The following is a 24428-nucleotide window of genomic DNA, read 5'->3' as shown; positions in this document are numbered from 1 at the left end:
TTGGGTGGCTGTTTGTTTTTCCCGTTTTTCGTTTTTTTGTTTCTCCATTCGGGGGCATTAAAATTATGCATAATTTACAGATTAATATGAGCACGGTGGCCCCTTTGGGGGGCGGGGGATCGCATCTCTACTGGGTCTACTGAATCTACCTGATCCAGCGACTTAATTAAGACATGGACTGCGAGGCTGGGCCTCTCATTCTCTCCTTCTCGCCGATCGAGAGTTTCGTGGTTCGTGTTGATATTTATGGTATAGATCGCTCAATATGCATATCGCTTAATACTTAATACAGCTTAATAAAAACGACTCAGCTCAATAATCTGGGCTTAGTCATCATCACATCATCATCATCATCATCATCGTGATCATCGTGATCATCAGAGGCGCTTCAATTATGGCCATAATTGGTCAACAGGTAGCCGAAAATGGTTGTGCTGCCTAATTGAGTTCGGAGATGATCGAGAGTTTATCATTGTCATTGGCTCGGAGGTGCGGTGCCTTAGAACTTGCGATCGTTCGAGATCATTGAACCAATGATCTGATCCAGGAGATCAAGCGGGCAAGCGATCAAGCCATCAGTTGTTCAAGTCGAGAAACATTTTGTTGATCACTTGCTGCCAATTTCAATTTGGCATCGATCTTCTTCACACGATCTCTCGATCGATCAGCATTTTATTTAGCTCTTTTGTTTGTTTTCTGCATTATTGGCATTGCCAATAGGAACCCACTTGGGGCGGCCAATTAAAAGCCATGTTGGAGTAGACTGACATTCACTCACGATCACCTTTTGCCTGAGCTCTTCTATTTTGCCATTTTGCTGAACTTTCCACTGCAGCAAAGTGAAGTAAAGTGGAGTGGAGTGGAGTGGAGTCAATTCAATCTAACTGGCGATCACCGTTAACTCGCTGGTTACATGCCAAATCGAATCAAAGTGTGAGTGATCATTCAATTAACCCAGCACGCCAGCAACACCAACTGCTGCAACAACAGCAGCAACAGCAACACCAAGAGCAACTGCAAAGGCAACATTGACAACAACTCGACGACAGCAATCACACAAGGCAACAACGACAACGGCAACGACAACGACGACAACAGCAGTGCCATCATCAGTTAAATTATGTGATAATATGCCAACAATGAGTGTGCAACAACAGCAACACGGCAATCTCTCGGCAGCAACAGCGATTTTACCTTTTAGCAATCAACACGCAAAAGCCCAAAACAAACGTGTTGCTGGCGGGGGAAGGAGCCGCATCAGTAGTACACCAGCAACAGGAGCTCAAGCTGGGTGCAGATGCAACCAGCAACACGTAGCAGGCGCAACAGCAACAGCAAGAGCAGCACCAGCACCAGGAGCTGCAGCAGCAGTAACAACACAGGAGCTGCAACAGCAGCAACACCAAAGGCAACATGAAATTGTCGCACCATTTTTGGTATTGACCGCCGGCGGCTCAATCAGTTTGTCACCCGGGCGATATATAGAGTGATTAACTGCTCCACGGATTGGATTGTACTTTGTCAATATGCGCTGAGCAATCACACACAAAACTTGACACTGCACACTGGAACACGGAACACGGGACACGGGAGCAACATGCAATTGCTACGTGCCGCAATGCATAAGTGCAATCATATATGTGCTAAAAATCTAGGCAATATTTGATGCATAATTGCCTTGGGTTTTTGTTCGCCAATCAATTCAATCAGCAAATACAATCACGACAGCTGCAGCAGCAGCAGCAGTCGCAGCAACATCACTTGCAGCAACAGCAGCAGTCGCATCAACAGCAGCAATCTGGTTGCTGCCTGTTTGAGTGACGACAACTGGCGACGACTGCGTGGCGTCCGTGTAATCGCACTTCATGTCTAATTAGACTTGTTTATGCCCATTTGGAAAAACTGCAGAGCAGTGGAAACAGCAGCAACATTGCATGCTTATATTTTTATGGCTATCTTCACGGTTATTTTCATTTAAATCGCAATTCAAACTCGGCACAAACTCAGCGACCAAAATGACATTTTAAATGACAATTTTGCGCCTTGTGCGCCATGCATGGCAGCCCAATGAAAAATTAACGTAATAATGCAAATTGTTTTATCAATAAATTCTAGAAACACACACACACATTCACATGCACTTGTACATACAGACTGGCAGCGTAATTATGATGATTGTTCAAATGAATTTATGTGTCAATAAATTTAAAGCAAATTAGCAAATGACGTTTTAAGTAGACGACGACGACGACAACAACAACGCGTTTTACCCGCAATTTATGGACTGCGATTTTTTGTATTTTCGTTTTTTATTTTCGAGTTTGATGGATGATCGCCGGCCGTAAAGTGTTTGGCTTTAAAAGGCTTTCCAACTTGGACCGATTGGGTATTGGGGATTGTGGATTGTGGATTTTCCGGGGGTTCAAAAGCGGGTGGAGCAAAAGCGTTTAGTTCAAAATGGCGGGCAATTAATCAGCTCTTTGTTGGTATTTTGTTCGGCCTTTTATGCTTCGGCTTTTTCGGTGTTTTTGGTTTTCCAAAGTGCTTGATTGAATGCGCAGTTTTCAAGCCGATTTATATTTGGTTTGATTGAGTCCAATACATCATTAAACTGCGATGTTCATGACTTGGATAAGGCAAATGTATTTGATCCCAGTGTTTTATTCATACTTCCTAATAACAACTTATATGTATATTCGAACATCATGTGCTCTAAGCGTTTAAAAAAAAGCCTTCGTCTGTACGCTGCATATCTGTGTTTTCGCATCCACCACTCTCATTCATCCTTAAACCCCATGCCCATGCCCATTCCCATTCGCATTCCCATCGGCCTCCTCCTCATTCAAACACCCAAAAGCCATTCACACAGCACTCGCATTAGTCACACCTTCATTTCTTTGGGCCGAGTCGCCATTGGTGGTCTTGGCTTTGGTTTGGGCTTGGGTTTTGGCGAGAGGCGTGCGAATCCGGCGCAGATACAAGATACAAGATACTCGTACTATGAGATACACATTGTGGGCTGTCTCGCTTTGTTTGCTCTCTTTGTCTCCTTGCTTCGTTCGTTCGTTGTAGCAACAAACCAAAAGTTGTTGTTTTTTTCTGTATTTTTTTCATTTTTTTTTTCATTCCAAATTACACGAACAAAATGGCGGCGGGTGCTGCTTGTGGGGTCTCCACACGCAGCAGCAGCAACAGCAGCAACGGCAACGACTCGGCAACAACTTGTCCGGGTTTTACTAGGCCTGTTTGTCGCTTAATCGAAGTCGAGCCGACGAGTTATGGTAATTAAAAAGGTGTTCCTTCTGCAACAACGGATCGAAACGGATCAAAATGGATTGGGCAATATATATACATACTCACATACATACAGTATATATGGAGGGGATATTGCAGCTTGCCTGGGAGGTCTCTCCTTACCTCTCTCCACCTTCCATTGTCTGTCAGCCTTTTCTCGACAAATTCATATTTTATGACAACAACTTTGTATTGGCACACGGCTTGGCTCCCTCGTAGTTCTCCCTTCTGCCTTCCACATTCTGCCATATATACGACTACTATATATCTCCTTCTCGATTTTCTCGTGCCTTTTGGTGGGTGGTCGTTGGCTGTGTTGCAAATGTTGCCGCCGTTGCAGTCGATGTTGCTGTTGCAGTTGCTGTTCGGTTGCTGTTGCTGTTTCTGTTGCCATTGCTGTGGCGTGTAAAGTGAACGGCGACGGCGGGAAATCGTCGGCAATGTCGCCGTATTTTTTCGGGGTCCCTTACCTAGGCAAATTTACGGTAAGGTAATTGCACAGTGAGAAAATATAGCCACGCTGCAATGCGGTTGCTTAAATCTTTCCTGCAATGCCAGCGTCTCAACTCTGTTACACATTCGCAAAAGATTCGTAGACGAAATTCTCTTTAGGGAATTTTAAGTGTGGAAATTCTCTCCTTTCTTCTTTTTCTCAGTGTGCCTGTGCTTGGAGTTTTTCGCCGTTCAGTTCAGAGTTTTGTGAATTCTTTGCACCGTTCCTTGGTCTCCCGTTTTTGTTTTCCCTCGGTTGGTCGAAACGAACTAGCCATAGCCGTCTGACAATTCCACTAATCCCCCGTCCATTTGCATCTATTTTTATTTGCCCGCCCGCAGACGATCCTGAACTCGATGCACAAGTACCAGCCGCGTTTCCACCTGGTGCGAGCCAATGACATCCTGAAGCTGCCGTACTCCACGTTTCGCACGTACGTCTTCAAGGAGACCGAGTTCATCGCCGTCACAGCATATCAAAATGAGAAGGTGAGTAGTGTACTTGGTTCGTCGTCGTCGTCGATGAATCACCTATTAATCGTCTCTTTTCCCACAGATAACTCAATTGAAAATCGATAACAATCCCTTTGCGAAGGGCTTTCGTGATACTGGTGCCGGCAAGCGGGAAAAGAAGTGAGTATCACTAGTGAATAATTCTGACTACTGGAGTCAAGTGCTTTTCCTTTGATAATACACTTTCAAGTGGTTTTAACCTGGGGTCAAAAATGTCATACTAAAGCTAAAAATGTCTAGGTTATATGAATTATCGTGCACACAAGCTGAAAATGAAATCGCACTTTAATGTCTTAATCATCAAACCTAGTGCAAGTTAGCCTGAGCCCTATTTCAGTTTAAAAATACTGTAAAGTAGTTGCATCCTGGCTGCATCCCTCCCTTTTCACCCGGAAAACTCATTCAGCTTCCGCATTCCCTCGAAAAATCATTATCAAAAAGCAAACTAATCAGGACACGGCTAATGGGAAGTGGAGCAGGGGCCAAAATAGAAGAAGGGGGAAATGGTTGGCCTTTTGTGGCTGCCAGACAATCAAAACTTTGCAGCTCCCTGGCCGAGAGCTCATTTGTCTCTCTGGTCTGGTATCGTATCGCCATTTACCAACAAGAAACTGCCATCTACCATCTACCATCTAAATCTCCATCTCAATCAGAACAGACATCCATCCATGTGTCTCTGCCCCCCTTTCGCCTGTTTTGTGGCTTGATTAGCACGACAGAAGAGACAGCAATACAGATACAGATTGTCAGTTACAAATACAGATACTTTTACAAACGCCGCTGAGGGACATTAATTTTTGTCAAATCTATGCGGAACTAATTAGCCTGCAGCTCGTCAAATTGCAAGTCATACAAAGGGGGCGGTGCGTTGGGCGTGGCGCGTATATATGGAGAACCAATGATGATGCTCATGGCCATTTGGCTTCTGTTTTTCCGGGGTAATACTGATGACTGGCACCTCCGATGGCAGCTCGTAACATGTAATCCATATTGATGGATTGATTTCAATTTCCTGTCGGAGGCAAAAATCCCCCGAAGGGCTGTTAACGATGATGGTCAGGAAAAGCTTTGAGTTTTTAGCACACAGATTTTCCAATTTCTGTTTGCCACCCGGGGGGAGGATTCTTGCTTTTTTAGAGGTGGGGAGTTGGGGGCTGGGGCGCTCTGAGATCTCCCCTTTTGAGTGGTTCCGGTTTCCTGTGGGTGACTTAGCATAATGATGAATGACATTTAATAGCCACAATCCCCTTGCAGGAAAAAACGTCTGTGGAAATGTCCATGTCTAAACGTTACAAATCAATTTTCACCCACAGCCACCCAACGGGGAACATCCACCACATTTGACACAAACAATTTACTCAAGTCGAGTTTGGGTTTCGGTGCTTTTTGAACTGATTTCTTTTGGCTTGATTGGCATTAGCGTGTCTGTCTAACCTAAGCTCTTCCCTTTTTCGTGTTCGAAAACCCGCCAAAAGTTAGAGGCCGAAAAAATCAGAGAATTTGCCTGGTCATTGATGTGACAGCCGGTTGTCAGGCAGTCAAATCAGTGAAAGGAACTCTACTTTACGTTCCACCCAATTGTTAATTAAATGCTGGTGGGTGGGTGGTGGTCGAAATGGAACTCGACTGAAGAAAAGGGGTCAAAAAACAAAACCGCTAAGCCGCTAAACCGCTTACAATTCCACAAAGCATAAGGCCCAAATGTAGAAGAACAAGTCCTGAGAGCTGCCAAAAATCCTTGGCAATTAGTGACGACTTAGTCAACTCTTTTTTGATTCTTATTTTTGCCGCAACCACCACCCCCTGCCATGACAACAACATAAAGGCGCTTCGCCTTTGGGTGCTGCTGTAAAATGATGATGCTGATGGTATTCCCTATTCCATATTCCATATTCCAATGTTCGGTCCTTCACAGCAAGAGATGCTAATTGGTGGCAATCTAGTGCGCAACTTCCGCCGGAATGATATTCAACTGCTGCACAAAACCCCTTTTTGAAACTCCTTTAACCCCCCTTGAACCCCAGCCACTGCCTGCGGCGCAACGAGAACCGGAAATCCAAAGTGAAAACGTTTTAACAGCAGCAATTGAAATTCGCTTTTCTCGGCGCCTTTTGTTGTTCCTGTTGCTTTGGGATTTTTGCGCAAAAACTCTCACCCCAGCCTAGCATTTTTGCATTATATATATATATTCTTTTTTGTGCTAACCCGAGGCGTTAGTTGACAATAGGTCTCGGTCTCTGGGTATTTATATACATATAAATATATACCCATTTATATATATACATATAGATGGCAGCGGATTTTGTGGGCGTGCGTGGGCCGTTTAAGCCGCAAATTTAGACGTAATTCAAAAATTACAGAGCACACAAAACAGGGCAATTTCTTTGGACCTCCTGCGAAAAGAAAAACCACACCCATGGCAATAGGGCGTTTACTCTCTGCCACACCACAACACACCACAACAACAAGTACACTAACAATGGGAGACAAAAGGGCAATAGATAAACGTCTTTCGCTTTTTGGCCCGAATTTTACGGGCCCGCTGCATGAGATATTCAGGGGCGGACTAATACGGAAAATAGCCCTATATGGGGCGTGCAAATAAATATAATTTATTTTGAAAGAAGCCTATGCTTTCAATCGTCCAAGTTAGTTGTTAGTTGTGCACAACCGAAATATCATGGTACAATGCTAATGGATGCTTTAGTCATCCTTCAATTTTTCAGGGCCCAAAAAGCGTCTTCCTTCTCCAAATGGTTGAGCGGTCCTGGAAGACGACGCGAAAAGTTGGCCGTCTTGGCCTTTGTAGTTAAGTGGGTGGGTCAGATACGTTGGCTGGATTAACACAAATTGATTTGCTATTAAATTAGGCTCACACACAGATACACACAGGTGGAAAAACAGTTAAGTGTAAAAGAAGACGCCCTTGGCGCAATGCCAGCAATGCAAAAGTGGGCGGTTGGGTGGTGGCTTTCCACCGGGTGTGGTTGCTGTGATAATGATACACACACCATGCGCATGTGTGTGTGTGCCGCCAACTGCTAAAATTGCCCAATTTGTGAGGCAGTTTCGGCTTTGATGTGTGAACAACAGCGGTGCGGAAAAATAAGGAAAATTGAAATGGAAAATGTGCGGCTTGCTTGCTGGGCGATGGTAAGGACACAGCGTTGGTGGTGGGGTAGGTAGGTGGTTGTCGTTCGTGGTGGGGGGAAAAGATTGGCCAGAGCAGCAGACACTAAATTACACTAACGTGTTTTGAATTATTTTTCAATTTCATTGTCAGCCGCAGACAGGCTACGGACGTACGAAACGGACGGAGTGGAGAACTCCGGCCCGTTTCCGCCTCGCATTGTTACATTTCAATTAAGTTTCAGCGGGTGATGCACAGTTGGGTAGGCATACCGTACGTATGTACATATACTCGTATGCATGGCCAGTGGCTTTTAGGACCCGCGTCACTGAAAACTGACACAAGGTACTCTGTACTCTGTACTCTGCACATTCTGCCAGTTTTTCCGGACGCCGCGAGCGCAGGTTTATCATTTAGCAGATATTTTAGCAACCAACAATATTATCAAAGCTCCAGTCCTGATCCCAACGAAAATCCCCCTGCATAATCAACAGTGAAATTTAGGTGATAGGTAGAAAGCAAAGGAGGACATAACTAGTTAGATTGGTGGTATTAAATAAGGGATTAGAGATTCCCATTAACACTTCATAGTGTTTGATGTCAAAGTAGTGCCATTCTCGGCTTTATGAACCACGCCAATGTGCTAATTATCATAGAAAAAACGCATTGCGAGGTATCGCTATTCGATCTGACTATTGGATGTTCTAATTTGTGGCCCGTTTCTCGTACAACTGTTGTTACAGGCAGGCACTGATGTCGAACCGAGGGTCCGATTCGGACAAGTTGAATCCGACGCACGTGAGCAGCTCGCGGGCACCGCTCCACCTGGGCCACGCCGGTCGTCCGCCTCACCTGCATCCCCATGCCTCCTTGCTTGATAATCAGCAGGACGACGACGACAAGCTCCTGGACGTGGTGGGTCCGCCACAGAGTCCGCTCCTCCCGCTCAGCCACTCGCTGCAGCAGATGCACGCCCACCAGCACTCCGGTAAGTAATAATTCAATTTCACATAATAGCAACCATTAGTGTTATTCCCAAAAAAAAGGAGCAATTTAGGTTCCTATCCAAGAATTACTGCCATTTTAAATCCCTTCTGATAATCTTGACGTTCTGTTTTTGTTTATTTTCTCAAGCAGCCCTGGCTGCCTGGTTTAATCACTTGGCTGGCGCCGGAGCAGGAGCCTCGGAACACGCAGCTGCGGCGGCGGCCAATGCCAGTGCGGAGGATGCACTGCGTCGCCGCTTGCAGGCGGACGCGGATGTGGAGCGGGATGGCAGCGATTCGAGTTGCTCGGAAAGCGTCGGCGGCAGTACCGGCGGTGCCTTTAGGCCCACCTCGACGGGCAGTCCCAAGGAGGCGGTGGGCGCGGCTGCAGCTGCCGCAGCGGCTGGCTTGAATCCCGGTGGCGGTAGCTATCCGTCGCCGAATATATCGGTGGGTCCGCCCATTCACCCGTCGCCGCATTTGTTGCCTTACCTGTATCCACACGGCCTGTATCCACCGCCGCATCTGGGCCTGCTGCACAATCCCGCTGCAGCGGCGGCCATGAGTCCGGCTGGCCTGAATCCGGGTCTGCTCTTCAATGCCCAACTGGCGCTGGCCGCCCAGCATCCGGCTTTGTTTGGCCACGCCTACGCGGCGGCGGGTCACACTCCGGTCTCACCACTGCAGGGCCTGAAGAGTCATCGCTTTTCGCCGTACAGTTTGCCGGGCAGCTTGGGCTCCGCCTTCGATGCCGTGACTCCCGGATCGAATGCCAATCGATCGGGAGATCCTCCAGGCGGCGGCGGCGGCCTGGGTGGTGGTGTGGTGGAGAATGGCCCCAGGAGTCTGAGTTCCAGCCCTCGACCCCGACCTGCCTCCCACTCGCCGCCCACCCGACCGATTTCGATGTCACCGACAACGCCGCCATCCCTGATGAAGCAACCACGAGGCGGTGGTGCTGGCTCCGGTGTGGCCCAGTCCCAGCACTCGCCTTCGGAGCTGAAGAGCATGGAGAAGATGGTCAATGGACTGGAGGTTCAACACAATGGCAGTGCGGCGGCAGCAGCGGCGGCTCTTCAGCTGGCCGAGGAGGCTGCCCAGCACCACCACCTCACCCAGGCGCACCACCAGCAGCAGCATCAGCCGCACCACCAGCAGCAGCACCACCAGCAACCGGCACAACCACATCCGCACCATCAGACGCATCTACACTCGCACCATGGCGCGACAGCGGGCGGTACGGATCAGTGACAATTACTGGACGGCCGCTCCGATTGTGAGGATGCCGGTCTCGAATTGGAACTGGAGATGGAGGAGGATGTCGAGGATCTGGATCAGGATCCGGATGAGCAGGACGAGGATCGCAGCTCGGTGATCGATCTCGATCTGGACGTCGATGTCTGACCGCGAACGGATCAGCGACATTGCCTCTAGCCTCTGAACTACACGGCCACCGTCTTTGTGGTTTAGCGTAGCGTATATGTACATATATATATCGGACGATTTGGACTCTAGACTATAGGCATTTGTAGCATATATAGTGTATATTCCTCTCTTGTTTTGCAAAACTCACTCTGCCCGTTTATCGCCGGCGTTAAGTAAATTTTTTTTTTGTCTCGTTTCTAAGCAAAGCCTAGCCCCTAGAAATCGCTGGCGATTCACTGGCAAAGTGATGGAGAGGTCTATTGAAGACAGAAAAATAACAAAAAAATTAAAAATGTAACAAAAAACAGGAAAAAGTTAAAGGGGACGTGGCAAAAGGAATCGACGAAACTTTTAGCGCCTTGAAGGTCCAACACTTCAAGATCAAACAGACGGAATAAAAATGAGAAGTAAGGGCATAAGCTATCCTCAGACAAATTTATGTATCACCCATATATGTATATTGATTGGATTGAAAATAGCTACATCAAAGATGGCGCCTCTTTATATACATCTAGATCACGAATATATATATATATAAATATATATATAGTATATATAAAAGCTGGTATATATACAGATTGTAACCTTAGTAAAACATACAAGAAAAACAAAGAAAACAAAAACCCACAAAAAAAAAATACCACAAAAACAAAATAAATGCAATTTTTTTTCTTAGTCTTAGGTGGATGAATTTTTTTTTTAGTAAACGTAAATAAAACCTATATACATAGAAATATATATACATGAATAATTTATGTAGATCTTAAGTACCAAGATACCGTAAACACTCAAAAAGGAACACACACATGCAGCACCACCCCCTCACACACACAAACAAATACACACACACACCAGTGACGAGTTTTCTTCGTAGACGATGGAAAATGCTTATAAACTATAAAAACTATGAGAGCTTGAGTTTTCCTAATTTTACCATAATTTTTTTTTTCCATTTTTTTCGTACTTTTAAGTTCTAAAACCAAAGAAGAAAGTAATATTCATTTTTTTTTTCGTATTTGTATTTTAATTTCGGAACCCCCTGAGATGCTAATTTAGGGCAAACGTTCTGTGTGTGTTTATATCATAAATATATATATATATATATATATATATAGATATATTAACAATATTTGTATTGATAAAAAAATATAATTTTTTTTTAGTAAACTACATTTTTTTGTGTAAGACGGATAGAAATGAAATAAAAAGAAAAGAGTTGAATTCAACGCATGTTCCTCGCATAATTTAAGAGAGAGCGACAAAGACGCAGCTAACACACACCCACACCTACACATCTCCCTCGCACACCACCACACACGTACACTCACACAGTACACCCACACCAGAAAGGAGAAAAAAGCAAGAAAATTCACAAAAAAAAAATTAATTAAAATACATTTCCGTAGCGATTTGTTTTCCTTGTAACCCAATAATATTGCAACACCACACAATCTTCATCGCCTCATCATGATACCCGTATCATCATCACACAGGCATTCTTATGATGGAAGAGAATTTTTTTTTCTGTTGGTTAGCTGTTTTTTGAAAATGAATTATACACAAAAGCAATATTAATTATAGTTAATTAAATTTAAAACAAACGCAAACAACCCGAGACAACAAGAACAGCAACAACAAGAACAGCAACAACAAGAACAAGAACAAATTATGTACGAAAGGATATATATATTTAAATATATATATGTATATGGATAAAATTAATGAAGAAGCAACAACACCTCATGTCACTGCAATTATATATAAAATTAATTAAACAACAACAAAACAAAGGAAATTAAATAAAAATTATTACTAAAAAAAAAAGCAAGCAAACACTGCATTTTCAACAAATATTAATGGTGCAAACAGAAATAACAGCAATGACAAAACATGCATTCGAAATTGGTTCATGTTTCATTAGTTTTCGCGTTTATTTGTTTGAATCTCTTTTTTTTTCGCTTTTATTTGGGCTTATTGTTTGTTGTCTGGTCGCTGGATTTTCCCCCGCATCCTTTGCCCCAAAATGAGCAGCGCCAACGGGAATATTAAATAAATGAATAAATAAATAGCAGCGACTGGCAAACAGTGCGTGTCATAATTAACTGTTCGCTCTCTCACCCACACTGCCTGCCAATTGTCTGCTGAGTTGCCAGGGTTCGAAAATCCTCTTAGCCACTCAAATACTGGCCAACTAGTGAGTATACGTGGGAATCTCACTACTAATTTCACTACGCAATTGGCAACGAACAGTCTGAAAAGGATATAGGTTCCAAAACTTTTAACAGACTTATATTGTAAACTTCCGCTTATCTGCACCCTCAATTTGGAAAGTTTCCTGCTTCCCAGACGAATGACGATGATGGGCCCAAGGACTTGGCCAATTCGACGGCCGGATAACGAAGGTGTAACATTTAATTTAATAAAAAACTTTGTCTGCCACCCAGTTTTGTGGCTAATCCAAAGCGGCGATTATCGGCGGCGTGGCTAAGCCAAGCGTTAAGCACTGGCTAATAGAATTTGGCACGAATGCTTCGAGCTCGACGAGATAACGTCGGATTACGGCGTATTTATATTTCGGATCCGTAATTGAATGCCCGCATGCGGGATATCTATATGTACCTACATATATGTAGATATATACATACATCTACGTACTTATAGTCTGGAATCGTTGGTTACGCCCGACTGGCGGCGGTTGTAAATTGTAACGCTTCACTAGCAAAAGGCGCAAAGAGTTTAAGTGCGGCCGTAAAAACGGCTGGGACACCCATTCCCTGGGTTTTGTTAACCCTTTTCCTCTCCCCTGCCCACGCACTGAGTGTTTTGGGCCAGAAGTCAAATAGAATTGAATGCCAAACATAAATTACGTATTATTAATTGCCGCCGCCGCTGTCGCCAGTGTCACCAATGTCACCACCAAAACCAACCTAAAGCCAACCTAACCAACTGCTCGACAAAAAGGGGTAATGTCGATGTTGTCAACAACATCTCCACCTCTACTTCCATATCCATACCCGCACCCCTCCTCATTCTCATCCCACGCACTTAAGTTATTTCCCGGGCCAGTTACAGATGGAAATTGGAAGTAATAGATTTGATATTGGGCAAATCTACGCTTTTCTTGGCGGCTATTTAGTTGTAAACTCGACAAAAAAGGCCACAGAGTGAAACTAAACACTGTTTTGTGCCGCCGACAATCAACACTAACGATCCAATTCACTTTTTGAAAGATTTTGGAAAAATATTTTTTTTTTAATTTTTTTGCATTTTTAATAAAATGTAGCATCATAAAATTTGGAGAAAAATGTTCAAAAAATAAAATTCTCAGATTTGAGTACCAAAGGATTGGAAATTAAACCACGAACTCAGGGAAGGTATTACATTCCCCTTTTGGACATTTAGTTCCTGTTTTATGGCTAAAATACTGATTATTTTCTTGTCAAAAAGTTGTTAAGCGTTTTTATAGTTGGAACTTGTTTCAAAAGCCGTACAGAAGAGACGGTGTTATTTAACTTAATTACCAATATTTAAATTATAATTATGCTTAATACTTGAAATACACTTCCATTTCAAGATCCGAATTTCAATTTTAGCCAGTCCCACCTGCTGATCCCGATGACAGCCATCCATCACCCGAAACTTTATGCACGTCATTGGGTCGAACATGCAAACACTCGCTGGTATAAATATTTAGATATCCGTCACTAAACATGAATTGGCATTATCATAACTTGCGTTTTATTGCCAAAACATTTATGAGACACAGACAGCGCGAGGAAGCGTTTCAGCAGAGGGCGTTGGAGGAGTTCAAAAGGTGGGGATTGCGTCGAAGTGCGTGTCGAAAGTTACTGGATAAAAGGCATACCCTTCGCTATCTCGGTTCTCAAGGGGCGAAGAGGCCCTGCCATAATGATCATAATAATAGTTTTACGGGTTAGAGAAGTCACAGTCGCAGCGACAGCGACAACGAGCAGCAATAATTTAGCAGCAAATCGACATTGGGTTAAATCGACGAAATGCCTCTTGTCCTTTCTTGTTTTTGAGTAGTGATGGCAGTTATAGCCGTGTAAATGTACCCAATTCCAGTTTGATACTGGCATTTCCACTTTGGTACAGTTTAGGTACACCTCATGCTTTATGGCTATGTTTTAGAATCAAATATATAATGTACTATGGTACCTTGTAAATGGCACAAATTCCTGGAGTACCCAAACCAACACTGATATTAACCCCTTGACGGTGCGTAAATGTTGCGTGTGTTAACCAAAAAGGGTTGGCCTTCGGTGGGCTGATGGGTGGGTGGCTCAAGTTTGTTATGCATATTTGATTAGTTAGCGCATTTTGTGGATACGCACAGGAAGTTGACTCTTTGCGTGCAGCACTGCGAAGGGGTTGCGGGCATCCCCAACCCCCCCAAAAATCTGTCGCACCCCCAACCGCCTGTTTGTTCAATGGGCGGAGCTGTTGTTGTACGTAAGCGGCCGCACGGCAGCAATTAAAATGCTCAACTTGTCAACAACGCATTCCATTTCCATCCCCCAATCCACCAGTACACCAGTCCACCAGTCGGGCAATCCAGCGATCCGCCGATCCACCGTCACTCCTGTCAGTCCCTTTCGCAAAAGGCTTTGATTTGTGGGCAACAAAAGTCGAAAAACTGTTGACAACATGATGATGGTGATGATTCAGTTGGCTGGTTGGTTGGTGGCGATGATTCAGCCGATTGGGATGTTCCGAACGGCTGGCACTTGACTCTGGATGCTGGTAACTTGGCGTTGGCTCACCATCGATTCGTAATTAGCGTAATTTGTACGCATTCTAGGTAGCAAAAATATTCGCTTATGACCACGAAATATCTGTAGTATTTAAACAAGATTCACATGATTTTGTTTTATAAAATAAATACTAAAGGCTCTCTTACGCAATGTTTAAGTTAAACCTATCATCAACTTTTATTATTGAAAGGATTCCATAGGCTTAGTCTTCAGCAGAAGCAGTGAATTTTCAAAATCCTGCAACTTTGTAAGGGCAATTTGCATACACTTCAATTTTCAGCTGCCTGTCAAGAACGCTTCAATGTAGAATGGCTTGTGATGTGGAACAGCATGCCCATTAACCAGTATCCATTATTCCTGGGCGGAGCTCCAAGGCCACAAAAAGCTGCCGCAGTCAGCACCTCGATTAATGGACACGGCCTAATCAGGGAAACGGGCGAAAGGATGAGGATGGGGATGGGACACCCGACCACATATTGGCGCATCCTGCGCTGTGATCATTTTATAAGCGCAATTTCCCCCTTTTACGATTATCCTCTCATGCGAAACTGGGTTTTTCGAAAAGGGGTAGAGAAAGGGAAGGAAGGGGGGGGCTTCAGCTATCGATACGTGGAAATTTGTTTTCAATTTTTCGGTTGCAGCGGTCATAAAAAGAACTCACGCACACACAGACGCACACACACACATACACACCCACCTGTGTTTTTGAAAAAGGGTTGTCGGGGCTGGAGGAAACAAAGGGTAAGGGGGCGGGGGCGATCGGCTATATCCCTACACTGTACTATATGTATTTGTGCAACCATCAAAATGCAAATGCGCGACCATAAATAATGTGCGCAGACAGACGTTGGAGACGGAGACAAGCGGCCTAATAAAAACCACCCAAACGATTTAAAAAAAAACAAAAACTACGGCAAAAGCCCAGAGAATATATATACCTATAAAATCGACACAAAACCCAAATCGAAGTGGGCGTGGCAGGTGGGGGTACTCTTTTTTTTTTTATTCCGCAACGGGGGTTTTTTCTTTGGTTTTCGGGTGACGCTTCAATGGCTGCGGCGTTAAAGGGTTGCCATCGATTTGGCCGCTCTGCCGCTCTGCTCGCGTTTAAACGACGCGACAAATTAAAATTCCCTACATCCGGGAAAGAAAGGAGCCCCCTGCCGGCCAAAGTGCCCCCTCTCCCACCCACGCCCCTGCCTTAGCTGCTGCGTAGGCGTTGCTCTACAAGTTTAACCAAAAGTCATGCTCGATTAAATTGCTTTTGTTTGTGGGACCTCGCGAACGGAAGTTGAGTTACCGAAAAAACTCAAAAAGCCCATGAAACACCAGCGGGCGAGAGAGATCTATCAGATATATTCGAACTTGCATACTCGTACACATGAGTATATATACACATGTATAGAGGCACTGTACGATACTGTGTGTCCCTCATCCATTGATCTGTGACGTAGGTGCGGCCTTCGCAGCATAATGAAAGGGAGCTGCCTTTTGTGTTTCGCGGTGGGGGCGCAAATTTGAAAATCAGTTAACGGCCAATTTGTTGGCCAGCCGCAAAAGAGCCGAAAATAATGCGGTGCCGCATGGTGTGGCATTGTGTCAGTGCCTCCCTCATCAGCTACCCGATATATTCCCCAACCCCAATCACCAACATCAACACCAACAGCAACAGCGACAACACCCAACCCGTCCCACTGGTAGCCATCGATCCATTTACTTATTAACGAAATACATTTTCCACATTCGACCAGGGGCTGCCAAAAGATGACAAGATGATGGGATGTACCCGATATCTGAGCCTGCCTGCAGTTGGGCGAAACTCTATTTGCGGTGAAATGTCGACCCCTCGAATGACAATTCCTCTAATCACACGGAAAGCAACGTTTACTATCCTGTGTGCAACTCAACTGATCTACGCTTGGATCACTTTATCTTATGCAAAAATCCTATTTTTATGTTTCCCACTGGAACTAACTTTATCGTAATAATAATAATATTACTTTGCTTCATTACTATTTTCTTGTTTATAAGTGCCCAGCTATTTTTTTACCGTGCACCTTTCAGAACGAGCCATCGAAATGAGTGAACGGTGGACATTGGCGTGGACTGGCTGACCGAACTGGCTGACTGACGCTGCCATTATCCAATTTCCATATGCAAAGCCAGTTGACATTTTGCGGCAGCTACAATCGCCGCCTCCCCACCCTCCTTTTACCGCCCATGGCCCTCCTATATGGAATATATATTCCAGCACCAGCCCCAAACCCCAGTCACAACCCAATCCCGATCCCAATCCCCATCCCCATCCCAATCCCAATCCCCTTCCCAACTGAGCCAGTGTTGTTCCACTTGCATAGCAATTTCGTCTGTGCCGTTGTCGTCACTTTGATTGATTTGACTTTTTGTGCTGCGATTTTCGTGTCGATTGCGAATGCTTTGGCGGGAGGGGGAATGTTCGTGGCTTAGATGGTCGCTATGGGAAAGGGGATTCCATCGATCGGTTGGCGTTTTGTGGGGATTAAGACTTCTGGCACACTTGCAAGTGGCACAGTTTCTTATAGAAATCATTTCAAAATAATAATTACAAATGGCTATTTCACACACCCATGAACTATGAACCTAATAGGATTTAATCAAGTAATCGGTGCTACTTGTTATCCAACTGTAGACCTTTGCCACTGACCAAAAGGTACGCCTGAAATTCACTCCCGAGTTGCAGTCCAGACAAAGGTTCAGTCCGAATCGGAACAATAGGTAAAAAGTGCAGATGAGGGAGCGGAAACTGTCGGCGGAGATTGTCAATAAAGTGGAAGAGGAGGATTCGGGATGGGCTCTTCCTGCTGCCGAGAACTTTATTGTCAATGCTCCGTTTAAAATTCCAATCGACACCCGAATGCGGCAAAGTTCAAGCGGCTGCAGATCCGCGAATCGGGGATTCTATATAGCCAGAATTCTCGAGTCGAGTGTGTTTTTTGTGCATATTTTATGCAAATTATCGCATCGCCGCCGCGATTTATGCGGCTCTGCGAACCAACTTGCAACTCAAGCGATGAAAAAATGTAAAACAATTTAACACTTTACACGACATTCAAATACTTTTGTGGGAAATTACCCTGGTGCTCCTTGCACTCCATCCTTTGGCCGATTGTTTCAGTATACTCGTAACTATGTATAAATCTGGCCCCGAGTAATTGGCTGCCTGTTTATTGGGTGTCGTCAGCAATCGGCAATTGGCGCTGCCAACTCCCCATCTCAATTTTCTCCCTACGCGGGAAAATGTACCCCCTTAGCATCTGCATTTGGCGGCCTCAAATTGAGATTGGGGCATCCAGACATCTCCATCTGTCTGTCTGTCTAGGAAAATCGGGATAGTGAAAGAGGTGTTCTCGCCGTTGCAAGTGCATTCACAGATTCCTTGGGCTACGACGAAAAATGCTTCGAAAATTCGCACTTAAATTGGTGCTAGTATTCTACTATTCTTTAAACGATCAAAGACAAAATGACAAAGTTGAAGATAGCATTTTCCAGTTAAGATAGAGTAACCCTTTGAAAATCTACTTTAAAGTATTAATTCGTATGAAAGCTTATTATTAACAGCTCTGCATGTTTTCACTGTGAACATAGTACAATTATTAAGTTTCAATCGTTTCTATTATGTTGCTCGCTCGAATAAATTATTACAAATTTAATACGGAAATTTTCGGACTTTTCCATTGTGCCAGTATTATTGGCTAATTGATAGGCTTAAGACAACAGTTGAGATGAACCATTGTTCGAAATGAAAGTCCTTTATTATTATTAAATTGGCCTAATGCAATGGTAACTTGAATGGGTGCACTTAGAAAAAATAATGTTTATAAATAAATGTATATGGATAACTAATTTGTACCTTTTGTTACATTTTATGTTTGGTTGGTCTTTGAAAAATTGTAGTATTATCTTACAGTAGTATTAATGTTATTATGATGATTTTTGGAGTATATGTATATGAGTTTTCTCTGTATTTATGCACATGTGCATATATATTTATGGATAACAATGCTATTGATTTTGCTAGCTACTCGCAAATTCCCGCAAAAATCGCTGGACAATAAGGGCCGCAACGACAACATTAAGAACAACGGCAAACACTGTTCCAGCAATAAAGAAATCGACGACGGAGCCAACAAAAATTGGTCCAAAGAATCGGGCATAATAAATTGGCTACAACTGACGGATTGTGGGCAGACAGAGGCCCAAACAGAAAGGAAAAAAAATAAAAGTAAAATAAAAAAATCAATGGGGCAAAGGGGGGTTAAGCGCAGACGAAGAAGAGGCAGCAGAGGAAAATACGCGCACGGTTGCACAGGGGGGGTGGAAATGAGGGGCAGGGAGAGGGGTGCAGCGGCTGCTGCTTCTGCTGCTGCTGCGTCCAGCATTTAACACTCAATTTAATACGAAATTTATGGCCAAGCGTCAGCGACGACATGCGACTTCGATTGGGAGATTGCGAGCGGCACTCAGCGAAAATATCACCGAAAACTGGCAAAAATTTATTATGGTTAACTATAATACTTTGTTTCTGTCAATATTTATTAAGATTCTTAAGTACATGGAGAATCAAAACTAAGCTACAATTGAGTCTGGGTATTCGGGTATTGAACATTATGCTTTTTATAGGAAACAGGCCACACCTGGCGAATAAACAGTGTGACCCTTCCTAACCCATAGAAGTTGTTGCTTAGCTTCGATAATCTTCCAATTTTTGGGGTATTACATTACAAATTCAAATCATCGTTTTTTTCCTGTGTGCAGTATTCAGAATTGGAGAATTTTCGGAACCGACTGACTAATTGACTGACTTGGCGGACGCATCGCTGCACACTTGACTGCCCCGATCGGGGGAAATTGGATTGGGTGGGTGGGGTGTGTGTATAAACAGTGGGCGGGGGTGGGACAACTCAAACAAATTAAAGACATTAGAGTTGATTTAATTTACGCCTGGCCATCTGACCCCGCAGCAAAACGGACCTGCAATTGGCACTTTTTACGCTGCCCTGTGACAAATTGCCGTCCGGCCACCAAAAGTGACCCCTCCTCGCAGGGCCCTTCTATTCCTGAACTATTCCATATGGGCCCGCACGATTTAATTGCTGGGGTTGACTGTGACTGGAACTGAGAACGAGAACGAGAATGTGAATGTAACCGAGACTTGCCCCCGGAATTTGGGAATCTTTCGAGTGTCAATTTCGTAAATTACAACGATTTGCCAAAAGGCAAAAGCCAGATGGGAAGCGTTACACGAGGGGGAGTTGCGATAAGGCAACACCAAGGGTTGAACGCATCGTGGGGATTAAGCCATCAGGATAATGCGTTTTCAATACTAGTCGAGTAATTTTCTAATGAACCTTGGACGTTTTGAAATGACGAGAAGGGCTGCCATTTAGATCGATATGCCTGAACTTGGCAAATGTAAACCTTCTAACATCCTTAAAGTTTATGAAATAGTTTTTGCGGCTGAGGGCCAAACCATCTGTCGAAACAAATTTATATACAGATCGCTAATAAAGCTCATAGTGTCATCTCCAATCGCTTTGCGTCGAGGTAATTCGCCAAATATTCACTCAATCGCAAATTGATCAAAGCTTATCTAAGACTTTGGGCTACCCAAATCGAAAACCCATCAAAAGCAACAATGTTGATAATTTTGAAGATCGGCACAAGCTCGAACTCAGAAATTTAGGCTCAGGTCCGCTTGTGCCGCCTGAATGAGTTCGGGTCGAGGGGTCTTAAGAAGACAAAAAAAAAGGAAGGGGTCCTATAAAAAATTGCGGGGTTACTGCTTAGGGGCCTACGGGCTGAGGTCTGAGGGGTGCATATCTGCCGGGAACTGCCTTTTGGTGCCCTTTAAGGCCTATCGCGTGATACGATCGCATAGCCGACTGTCGTCTTTGTCTATAGTTTTTCGCGCCAGGAAGGAGCCAGCACTGTTCAGTTGGCCATTTGAGAGCTGTATTTTAATACAGCATGCTGTATAGAAACCATCATTTTTATATAGAAACAACATTTTCACAAAAATATGTATAATAATCTATTTAATCTGTGCAAAAAAAATCCCTAAATAGAGCAGAAACTTGTAGGTAACTAAAATATTATCCATCGATTGAAATTCTAGCCATTTTTAGCCAGATCTTCAGCTCCACTAAGCGATCTCAACCATATGCACATAGGTGGTTGCCGTTACGTGCGATCGGTCAGTTGGAACCGATCAATTAGGCAAAGAACAGGGAAGGCATCGGTAGGAAGGAAGGTATAGCCTTAGGCATATAGTGCGATTCCGATTCCGGATCGGTGGAGACCAGACATGGCGATCGATCGATGGCAAAGTGTTGGCCCTAATGGGAAAAGTGGTTTGGTTAAATGCATCGCTGGTTCTTCTTTCTGTCCATTATGCCAGTGTCAAAGGTCAAAGTCTGCCGGTTGTCGAGGCCGGTAGTCGTCGTATGTCTAGCAATCCTGACCGCCGCACCTGACGGCTATTTCACACGGTGGTGCGGCGGCGGCATTATTATATTTATACGGTGGTGCTGTCTTGCGGTTTTATGCCAGTTGGCATTGCTGTAATTTTTAGCACGAAAGGTTGTTTGCCACAATGCGAATGCGTGCGTATTCAACTGTCAAAGTCTTTGAGTTTTGGGCGTTTTAATCAGCAAATAACAAGGCCATGTCGGCATACCCGTCCTCCAAGCCTCCTCTCTCCATATGCCATTGAAATTGAATCGATTCGATGCGATCGGCATTGGAGTCGGAATTGAAATTGGAATTTCTTGCAGTTGTTGGGTGTCAGTTTGATAAGTTGGTTGGACCCCAAAACAATGCCCGCTGTTAGCTGTTCCGCCCGATCTCTTCTGGCGTTAGCACCTATATATTTTTGTATATGTATATATATTTTAGTCAGTCTCAAAGGTCTGCAACAAAGGCAGCAGTTGACATTCCGAGGTCCAGCGCGAAGATTTCGAATGGGCAGTATTTCTGGCCTTTCTTTAGATCGATGAAGTGGCCACTGAGCAGCAAAGTTAACCGGGTTGATAAATCAATCAAGTGACAAGTAATGCCCGATTAAACAACACCCACTACTAACTGAATTCAGATAGCTTGCAAAACAGCTGAGATGTGACTTGAGAATTAAGAATAGTTCCTATTGTGGGATTGATCATTTAAAGTCCTGGATCCTTGCGGCCACTTTGCTCGTGGTTAAAGATTTATTCGCCACTATGGATCCATGTCTGGCTTGAAGTGCTCCCCATATGGAAGCCCCCGTTCTCATGGGGCAATTAGAATGTTCCGTGGCTGTTTGGCTTGCATGACTTGGGAGCATATGCTATATGGCCTGTGTATATGTCCTCTGAAAGCGATGCACACACGTGGCCAGCTGATTAATCACGTAAATGCGTAGTGGAGCACTCTGCTATATATGTATGTATAGTATACCCTGGATATATCTACCGTCGCCCCCCCTTTGCCCCTATTGATGATTACGTGCAGCCGGAGAACACTCTTGGTCTAACGAACTAAATGGCGGCAAACGGCGACGGCGACGGCGACGACGACGACGACAGCGGTCAACTTGAGTTCCTTTAGTTTTCTGATGTGATGTGCTGTGATGTGATGTGATGTGCCACACGCATGCGGATGATGCAGCAGCTCGCCCCCGCCTCTAAAATTTGTATCCTTATGCTGCTGCCACGCCCCCTTTGGCGACCCCATTAATATGCCATGCGAGCGCTCAAATTGCAGGCCTTCCTGCGAATGTCTCATCCAAACTGCAGCGGAAATGTGGCCACTCCTCCATAGCACACCATACCATACCAAACTAAACCATACCAAGCCATACCATACCATACCATCCTCGGCCTCATGCTCCTTTCTCTATAACCCAAACGGAACGGAAACGGAATCCAAGCGAACTCAGTTGAACCGACCAGAAGTGACCAGGACACAGTGCAATTTGGCAGCATCGAAGTCAACTCTCGCCCTGGCGGCTCATCATTAACACACACAGAGACAGACGGCAACAGGAGGGGCACGAAATGAGATACACTTAGAGCAACTGAAGGCTACTTAATTCTTCTACATTAAACATATAACCCTACCGGAAAATACAACAGAATACCTATATACATAGTATCTACTTTCTATGATTGAAAGCCGAATGTAAAGCAAATCATTAAAAAATAATTTTAATTATAATAGAAACCCCCTGATTTTTGTTGTGCACATCCGCGCACAGTTGACTACAATTCAACTTCAGCCAATTGAGTTGTGTCCACTGCACACTCAAGGGGCAAGGAGGTTGAAGAGCGCGGAACGGGATGGGATGCGAATGGGATAGGATAGGATAGCATCGTGGACATGGTCAATTGGGGGAGGGCAAGGACTCAAAGGTTTTGCAACCGCAGTGAGAGACGAGTAAACAACAAATGGTTTACGTGCCCCTCAACTAACGGACTACCAGAGAGCTCTCTAAGTCCCCTGAATCCACCGAAACGAAGTTATACAGTATGGTATGTGGGTCCATGCAAATGCGGAGGCTTAGGACAGGCATACTGAGCAACGACGAGCAGTTCGCTATGCATCATTAATAGTTCTGACATCCCCGTTCAGAGTGAAATGTTGACTTGGCACATTTTGGAGGTGGCTCCAGCTAATTTTCCTATGAGATGTCACCAAAACGCCTTTAACACGTTTACTATTTTTTTGTTTTCCAGGAAGGCAAGGAAGCTGAAAGGACAGCTTTAAGTGTGGACACTTGCCTAATATTGTAATCTTCAGTTAAGTAACTTTCAGAAACTGAATTACCTCAAGCAGGAAACTCCCACCCCAGCCAACAGACAAGAGTTTCAGTTTAAGCGTAAAGTGTGCAAAATCACAGTTAATATATGATGACACCCAAAAAGGCATTAAAGTGTTGTCTCAACGAGCAACATTGAAAGTTGAAGACGCTGTCGGCACATAAAGCCACTCCGACAAAAGTGCGCAATGTGCCGTCAGATTGAGCCCAGCAGGTGATCTGCCTCCTCTTCGATTTCTTGGGGTGACAAAATGCGTTGGTAATTGCTGGAATAATCGCTCCATCTCCGCTCCACAATCAGTTCGCCTTTGTCCCGTAATTTCGTTAAGTCCAAGTCGACGTAGCCCCCTTTCCGTTGCTTCCACAAGCTAAATCCAAGTCCAGGAAGCTGCCCGACCGCTCGAAAAATCCCGTGGTTTCTGTTGCGTCTCAACCGCAAGGCAGTGCCACCTCTTCCGATTCACCGCTCCCCCCTTCTCCTTGCCACCACCCATGACAGCTCCTGTTTCTTTTTGGGGGGTGGCTGTGTGATAATTTGGGTGCAGCGGCAGTCGCCGCGGGAAATGTAATAATACATCCGAAAATCAGTTGTTATTATTGCTAAGCGTAAGCGATACGGCCAGATCCGGCTACCCCTTCCACTGCACTGAGCGAAATACGTTGGTGGTAAGCTAGACAGATTGGTTTAACATGTATGTAGATTATGCGTGACATTCCTGAAAACACATACATGTTTTCTATCCTTCAAATATAATGATGCACAAAGTTTTCACCACATTTTAACAACATTTCCGATTTTCAGTGTACATATGTCCGAGTTTCGCAGCGGAACACAGTACGCACTTCTTCGGCGGCATAATCACAGTAATCATAAGCCAGTGGTTGGGTGTCCAGGGGATGGGAATCGCTGAAAAGAAGTGAGGAGTTATTTGGGTATTTGGGTAGAGCACCCCACCGTCTTGTTGTTGCTGTTTATTTTTTAC

General features: G+C 44.5%; 1 protein-coding gene across 1 annotated transcript in view; it reads left to right on the top strand.

Moving 5' to 3' along the window:
- The window catches only part of LOC122623761 (optomotor-blind protein), a 57008-nt gene extending 47331 nt beyond the window's left edge, over nucleotides 1–9677 (top strand). The window contains exons 5-8 of the mRNA XM_043803083.1: nucleotides 4129–4275; nucleotides 4343–4419; nucleotides 8173–8417; nucleotides 8564–9677. Of these exons, the coding sequence (XP_043659018.1) occupies nucleotides 4129–4275; nucleotides 4343–4419; nucleotides 8173–8417; nucleotides 8564–9666 (1572 nt within the window). The 3' untranslated portion in view covers nucleotides 9667–9677. The remainder of the gene's footprint in view (nucleotides 1–4128; nucleotides 4276–4342; nucleotides 4420–8172; nucleotides 8418–8563) is intronic.
- The last annotated feature ends 14751 nt before the right edge of the window (nucleotides 9678–24428 follow it).

This window comes from Drosophila teissieri, chromosome X, assembly GCF_016746235.2.
Source record: "Drosophila teissieri strain GT53w chromosome X, Prin_Dtei_1.1, whole genome shotgun sequence".
NCBI lineage: Eukaryota > Metazoa > Arthropoda > Insecta > Diptera > Drosophilidae > Drosophila > Drosophila teissieri.
Note: the sequence above shows the minus strand (reverse complement) of the source record. Positions and strands in the feature narration are given on the sequence as shown.